The 8,044-nt window shown below is 35.1% G+C and overlaps 1 protein-coding gene across 1 annotated transcript in view; it reads right to left on the bottom strand.

The window, feature by feature from the left end:
* Positions 1-6: 6 nt before the first annotated feature.
* Positions 7-8,044, bottom strand: part of SLCO4C1 (solute carrier organic anion transporter family member 4C1) — an 87,829-nt gene continuing 79,791 nt past the window's right edge. Inside the window, exons 9-12 of the mRNA XM_045285192.1 lie at positions 6,296-6,498; positions 4,260-4,324; positions 3,596-3,733; positions 7-1,448 (exon numbers count right to left, since the gene is read on the bottom strand). Of these exons, the coding sequence (XP_045141127.1) occupies positions 1,288-1,448; positions 3,596-3,733; positions 4,260-4,324; positions 6,296-6,498 (567 nt within the window). The 3' untranslated portion in view covers positions 7-1,287. The remainder of the gene's footprint in view (positions 1,449-3,595; positions 3,734-4,259; positions 4,325-6,295; positions 6,499-8,044) is intronic.

Here is an 8,044-nt window from a genome sequence, read left to right as displayed (position 1 = left end):
TAATCAATCATTTGTCAGGAAACCTTTTTGCATCTAATTGGCACTTTTTATAACTGAAGGTGATACTTTCTTATGGACCAAATAGTGTGTCCCAAAAGTATGTGTCAAGTCAACTAGACCATGATTCTTAGTGATTTGGCACTTATACAATAATGTGATCATCCTGAGTGATTTGATTTCTTGTTATTAAAGGGGGATTCAAGTGGAATTTAACCCCTAAATCAGATCACAGTGCTGATCCATGTCGGGATATATTTCTTGGGGTGTGGTCTGCACCACTATCTATCTTATAGAATGTAAAAGAAGAAAGGAGCAACCAGAAAGAAGAGTCAAGAGGAGAGCACACCCTTTGGACCCAGAGTCCATGCACTGACAACTTTTTAGACCCTAGGATAGGTTGAAGCAGGACATACAGATATTTCCAAGGAACACTGGGTCCACAGATGTTGAAAGGAGGCAAGCACCTTCCCCAAGAAATGGAAAAGAAAGAAAGCCTGCTCCTAAAGTTGAATTTGGATGGGTAGTTTCCTAAATTGTGACAATACATTTTTGATTCTTAAAGCTATCCTCTTTTGTTTTTCTATCAGTGCTGTAGTAGATGATTAAGACAACCTATAAGTGAGTGAATCTATCACAGAATCACACGAGCTAGTTGTTAAAAATCCATAGCATCAATAAATAACCTCATGGAAACTTTTAGTGAAAGTGAAAGTAAGTGTATACAATGCTGATATTTCTGTATTCCCTATACTGGGACGCAAGGATAAATAATTACATTCTAATAGCTCAATAACTTGCTGTAGCAAATAGACTATAAATAACGTTTAAAACAAATTATGTCATAGAACAGGTTTCAAATACTTGAATCGCAATAATAATTCCAAACACCATGTAAATTTACAGCATACATTTGCAAAATAATTTCAAACTATTGACAATAATAATCTATTAGGACAGAAATATTCATGGCTCTTTTAGAATGTAAACATTTTACTAATCATTGGTATTTTTCTAGTCTGCTTTGTCACTGTCTAAGGATTTCAGAGCTAGGCAATAAAAAATAAGTGACTGTGTGCAGGTTTTGAGGCTTTTGTGAGCTTGAAGGCACAAGTCTGCTTCTTACGTTAAAGAAAACAAAATAAAATCAATATATACTTAGACATATTCAATTATAAAGCATCGGCTGTATAAGACTAGAGTGTCCGTACTGGGGAGGTAATGCTGCGGTGGCGTTGTGCAGTCCTCGAAGTCAACTTCCCAGCCGTAAAATATTCTCTTCTTTCTTATTCAGTCTTCATTTCCCTCTTTGCTGCTATCATATGTTACTGAAACCGTAGTCACAACTGAATTCTGATTTTGAAATAACACTTCTGTTCTTGACGGAGGTGGTTTATACAGAAAGATTGCAAGTCCATTGAAGAAAATGGTGATAACTTTACAGGTAACAGCTAAGATAAAAATAAAAATTATTTTACATTTACTCCTTTGATTATTTCAAAAATTAAATCTCATTGAGGAATTAGTCATTAATCATGAATTACTACTTAAAAGACAAAAGTAACATTCAGGGAGTAAGATACTATTTTTCATCAAAATGGTTGATAAAATATAACTAAATATATGGATTGTGATAAGAGTTGTATGAATCCCTAATAAAATGATTTAAAAAAAAAGAGTTGTACGAGCCCCCAATAAAATGATTTAAAAAATAATAATAAAAAAAGAAATTAAGGAGCTATATATATATATCTATAAAATTAGGTAATTAGTATTCACTTGCAGTCACAACAAAAAGAAATAAAATAATATAGTTGTACATGTATTATGATTAATATTTTCATTAAAATAATTGCCAATTGAGTTAACTGATTGGCTCAAGTCCACTCCAGAAGTAGCAGGAAAATTCTGCTCTATAAGGCTTCCCATAGCTGATTGTTCCCCGGAGATCGCCAAGCATTTATGAGGAACCGCCAATTGTTTCTACCGTCCACCCTTTCTGTGAGTAGCCAAGCATGTTGTGTTGGATGAAATAAACCCATGTTCCATTTCTAAGTTTATTAACATATTAATATATCGAACAAACACTTACAAACAGAGATAAATTAATTAAAACACAATCAGCAATAAATTAATTAATTAATTCTTAATAAGTTGCAGAACTTTATGTATACATTGAAAATATAATTTTAAAAAGATATGTATAAGTTTGTGTAAGATCTACAATTTTTAACAACTTGCTTTTAATCAACTAAATATATAAAGCATTATATTTGTTTTAAAATATTTTAGTCATATTAAAGAAACTCTGGCTTTTTGCTTGCAAACATGAAGAGAAACTAGTTCTAGAAACTGTTAAAGTATTCAGAAATGCCAGTCCCATAAACTGAAGAGTCTTATAAAGTAGTTGGTTCTTTATTATTAGTTATGTGAATTTTACTCAAAATGTGTGTTTTGTAAGATAGGAATGCTCATTTGACACATTATTAGATGTATAGGAAAATTAGTTGCATAGGTTCTACTTTTATAATTTTTTTATTTCTGAAAAACTTTTTATGCATTTTTTTGGTGGACGGAAAACTCTCAAACATCTTGGAGTAAGAAAAAAATTACTCATTGTCCAAATAAAACCGATTTAAAAAACTAAAACACGAAATACTGAATTTTAAAAAATGTTTTAAAACAATCTATCGCCTTTAGAATCATCCTCTTTGTTGCTGACCCTCTAGATTACCATGGCCGGTCTCCTTTTGTAGGGATTAATCTCTCTTGATAACCTGTCTAAAAGACCCAGGACAATTTCACTACGCTTGCTTCTAAGGAGCTTTCCGTTCATACTTCCTCCAAGAGAGAGTCGTTTGTGCTGGCAGCCCCTGGTGTTTTCCCACTGCCGTCTAGTCATTTCCAACTTCTGGAGCCTGTCTACTCGGAAACACCTGTCTACTCCGAAACGCCTGTCTACTCCGGACTTCAAAATAACCAACAGCATTAACCGTTCAAAGCAGAAGCAAGCCGTACTCCCTTCATCTTCAGTTTCAATTTTGGTTATCTCTAGACTACCAATAGGGAGCCTGGGTGGATTAGGCCAGGTGGGTAGGTCAAAACCACCAGGTAGACTGCGGATAAAAGACAGGGCTCTCTACTTCCATAAACAGTTACAGTCTTGGAAACTCACAGAGGCAGTTCTACCCTCTTCGACAGGGTTGCTATGAGGTGACATTGCCTCGATGGCAGTGAGTCTGGTTTAATGCTATACCAATAGCATTAAAACTATAAAATATTTCCAGCAAGTGATGTGCTTTGTAGCCAAAATATAATCCCTATCATAGCGCTGTGTGTTTTCCAAAATCCTGATACCTGGATGATAAACATTCCAGCGTCTTTCAAAATTTTCTTTAGATTTTTTGTATATGTTCTAAAATTTCTTTAAAGGAATTTATATACCATTTCATTTACCTCTTAAACTCTACTACAAGCTTAGAGGCTCTCCCTAATGTGCATTTGGCATCACATAACCACGATGACCTAAGTAGCTAATAATATCTGCTTGTGTTGACATAATCAATTAACTCTAGACTTATCCAAAAGTTACACTTACTTATCGCCAGTAGCATATGGGCCATCTTGATGTTATTATAAACCCAGCAAGCACCTCTGACGCCACACTCATTAATATCCCAGAGAACACATGTGCTATCGATTGTTGTACCAAATATAATCGGTCCGGGTATTGTGCCTAGGAAAATGGATTGTGAAATATGCATGAATATAGATTACAGTTTATAGGAAGAGATTTTTAATATATGATTATATACATATATAGCATAAATTAAAAATTTATATGATCCTTTCCATGTTTGTCAACAAGTCAAAACAATATACAAAAACAGAAAACACTACGTAATTAGATATTTCTAATCAATTCAGAAATTACTTAAACAATTTCTAGGAAACATAAGGCTAACAGTGAAGGAAATATTTTTCATTCTTGCTTTTCTGCCTTCATATGTATACTCTGTAAATTTGTATTTGCAACAGAGTTGAAAACGCTAGTTAGCCAGTCAGGTAGGTGGAAAATGAAAGTTATTTTTATATTATATGTGAATAATACTACAGAGTAAATATATGAAAACCTATTTCTTCAACTATGTAGCATTCCACATACTTAAATATGATTTCTTGACACATATAAAAATAAATGAATCAGTAAACTTAAATCAAAATAGTCAACAGCAACCAGTGAAGTATGAAAAATAGCATACCCAGTAATCGCAGAAGCATAAACTGTATTCCCAACGCTAGAGACCGTTGACTGTTATTAACACATCTGGAAATATTAAATACATATTAGAATAAAATGACTATGTAGTATATTTACTCTTTGAGCAAGTTATTTTTATACTAGTTTAGTACATCTACACTAAATTGAATGTTATGCACATGAAATAGATTATTTGTAAGTGGGCACATACAGTTCAATTTTTATACAATTATAAAAGAAAAATATTGAACCTGAGCACACTATTGTAAACAAGAAAAGGCCGTTCGCCATATGAATTTCAATAAACACAAAGGGAAGGGTCATTCATTAACAATCTATATTGATTATCACTATAAAGTAACAAATCATTCTCACTTCTACTAACCTCAAAAGAAATCTCACCTACTGGGTTAGGGTACAAATTTAACACAATGTAAAATGGTTACTATAGTTCAAAAGGATTCAAAAAGAAATCTTTAAGTAACAACTCTGAGACTTCCAAAAATGAATGAGGCATAATGTCATCACAAAAGAAAAAGATTAAAACAAAAGAGATAAATCAGTTTTACAAACAAATGATTGAAAAGTGACTTAGAATATTTTTAAAAATAAAGCTATAAAAATGAGGAGCTGATACCAAGGACTCAAGTAGAAAGAAAATGTTTTGAAAATGATGATGGCAACAATTATACAAATGTCCTGGACACAATGGATGGAAGTATGGATTGTGATGAGTTGTATGAGCCCCTAATAAAATAACTAAAAAATAAAAAAAAATTAATTTAAAAAGCTTTATTTTAAAAGCATTCTTTCATTTCACCAAGTTCCACATGATGTAAAGTTCAGGCCTTTGACAACGTTTTGACAGAGGCCCCAAGCTTTCCATTAGTCCAAAAAATTGTGAATAAACCGAGGAACAGAGAGTGATAAAAGAAATGCATAGAAAAGGCACTCAACTAAAATCACTGATATCAAGTCCATTCTGACTCATAGAGACCCTACAGGACAGAGAAGAACGGCCTCTGTGGGTTTCCAAGGTTGTAACTCTTTACAGGAGTAAAAAGCCTTGTCTTTCTCCTCAGAGCAGCTGGTGGTTTTGGATTCTTGACTTTGAGGATAGCAACTCAACGTACACCCCACTGTGCCACCAGGGCTCCCTTGAAAAGACACAGAAAGTAAAATTGGCCAATGGAGCAGCAAATAATAGAAAAATACCTAACGTGGTACTGCAGAGTCTACTGAGGAAGAGCAATTTTTCACAAAAAGCACAGAATACTGGTGACAGGCAACTGCCAACTTCTTACGTGTTAATCTAGTTTACAGAAGGGTTTACTATCGCACTAGCTCATGTATAAGGTAAAAAGCATGTTACAGTGAACCCTCGCCACTTCGCGCTTCGACTTCCGCGGCTTCACTCTATCGCGGTTTTTGCGTAACAGCACCCACTGCCTACATCTGCTCCTTCAGAGGAAAAAGACGGCGACCCACCTGTAGAGTACATCCAGAGGGACATTTCATAGGCTATTGATTACAGTATTTGTAAGAACTATGTATAATAATATTGTATATGAAATATGTAATACTGTAAACTAGATGCCATAAATAATATAATAAATAATAAATGATAATTGTAACGTCCAAAATGTTTTACTGTATTTCCCCTTTTTCGTTTAATAAATTGGGTAATACGAGTGTAATGGTGACTAAAGGGTGTTTTTTCATGTCCTCTATGCTCTAACTAGGAAAATATTTGATTTACAAATAAGGAATCCTACTTCGCGGAATTTCATTTATCACGGTAGGGTCTAGAACCGATTAACCGCGATAAACGAGGGTTCACTGTATTCTGTTTCTGATATATATAGGCATGATGATTATATGTGTCCAGTGTGGTTACCAGTGGTGGGGTCAAATACCAGTCTAGTTGCATTCCACAATGTAATATATTGTAATCACAGTCCAATGTGTAAAACTCCTGTATTTGTTGAAAGGAAGTTTCCCTTTCCTTCAGAATATAAGTAGATTGGCAGAACTCACTTTCTCGCTCTCTCCACTTTGAACTTAGAGATAATGGAACCTAATCCTGCAGTATCCTCCAGTCTACCACTTAATTTATGAATTTTGAGTTTACAGTCAACCACAACCCCATGAGATAATCCTTGTAAGTCAATCACACCTTCCTTATAAATATAAATATAGAGAGATGTATGAGATATTGATAGATCACCCTGGGGCATTCTCTAGAAAACGCAAAGACATTATTGTACCAGGAGTGAGAGTATCTTGTTGTTTTTAGGTGACCAGATGTCCAGTTTCCTCTCGTCCGTGGTGTTTTTAAAAAGTGCTGATTTTTGGAAAGAATGCACGACAAGCTAGGGTATATGGTTTTCAGCTGCCATGTGGCTATTTCGCCAGGATATGAGTTTTATCAATGGTGTCCTGCTTTACCAATGTTAAAATCTGGTCACCTCACTTAGGTGCCATCAAGTCAGCTCCGATCCAGAACAACCCTAAGCAATGCAGAGTGAAACACTGCATGGTCCTGAACCATCCTCACAATTGTTGCTATGCCCGAGCCCACTGATTCAACCATTGTGTCAACCCAACTCATTGAAGGCCTCCCTCTCTACCAAGCATGATGTCCTTCTCCAGGGACTGGTCTCTCCTGAAAATATGTCCAATCTATGTAAGACAAAGTCATTCCATCCTTGCCTCGAAGGAGCATTCTGGCCTTACTTCTTCCAATACAGATCACTTTGTCATTTTAGCAGTCCATGGTACTTAGAATATTCTTCTCCAGCACCAACATTCAAATGTATTGATTCTTCTATGTGCTTCCTTGTCCAATGCCCAACTTCCACATGCATATGATGCAAGGGAGAATACTATGGCTTGGGTCAGGTGCATTTTAGTCCTCAAAGTAGTATCCTTGCTCTTCCATACTCTAAAAAGGTCTTGTGCAGCAGGTTTACCTAATGCAATATGTCTTTTGATCTCTTAACTTGTGCTTCTATAAACATTGATTGTGGATACAACTAAGACATAACGCTTAACAACTTCAAGCTTTTCTCCATTTATCATGATGTTATCTATAGTGCAGTTGTGAGAATTTTGGTCTTCTTTACATTGTAATGCTAATTACAGTATTCTGCAGGGTCACCTTTCTTTGGAATGGACACTAATATGGATCTCTTCCAGTCATTTGGCCAAGTAGCTGTCTTCCAAAGTTCCTGACATAGATGAGAAAAAATTGGAATGGATAGTTCATCAATTCCTTGGCTAACACATTCAGCGAAGCTTGAACTTCTTCCTTCATCACCAGTAGTTCTTGCTCATATGCTACCTCCGTAAATGGTGCTCTAGTTCTTTTAGGTAGAATGACTCTGTGCATTTGTCCATGTTATTTTTATACTTCTTGCATCATTTACTATTTGGCTACAGAATCACTCAAAGTTGCAACACAAGAGTTGAATTTTTTTTCGTGAGTTCTTTCGGTTTCAGTTATTCTGAATATGGTCTTCAAGAAACTGGGTTAGTCATACTCCAATACATTTCAATGTGTCCAGTTTACAATTGAAGTTTCGTGAAAGGAGTAGGGAAATGAAGGTCAAATAAGTGCTTGGTAGGCAATGTTAAGACACTCTCACATACATGATCTGATTTGAACCTCAAGCATCTCTGCCTCAATTAGGTAGCTTATCGAATGCCACAGAACGAACAATCTTGTAATGGTTGCCTTAGAACTGGAATTAATGCTCACTACAGATCCAAATGAATCTCTGATTT

Source organism: Echinops telfairi, unplaced genomic scaffold (assembly GCF_000313985.2).
Source record: "Echinops telfairi isolate 266 unplaced genomic scaffold, ASM31398v2 ScPeMD7_7469;HRSCAF=8507_1, whole genome shotgun sequence".
Classification (NCBI taxonomy): Eukaryota; Metazoa; Chordata; class Mammalia; order Afrosoricida; family Tenrecidae; genus Echinops; species Echinops telfairi.
Note: the sequence above shows the minus strand (reverse complement) of the source record. Positions and strands in the feature narration are given on the sequence as shown.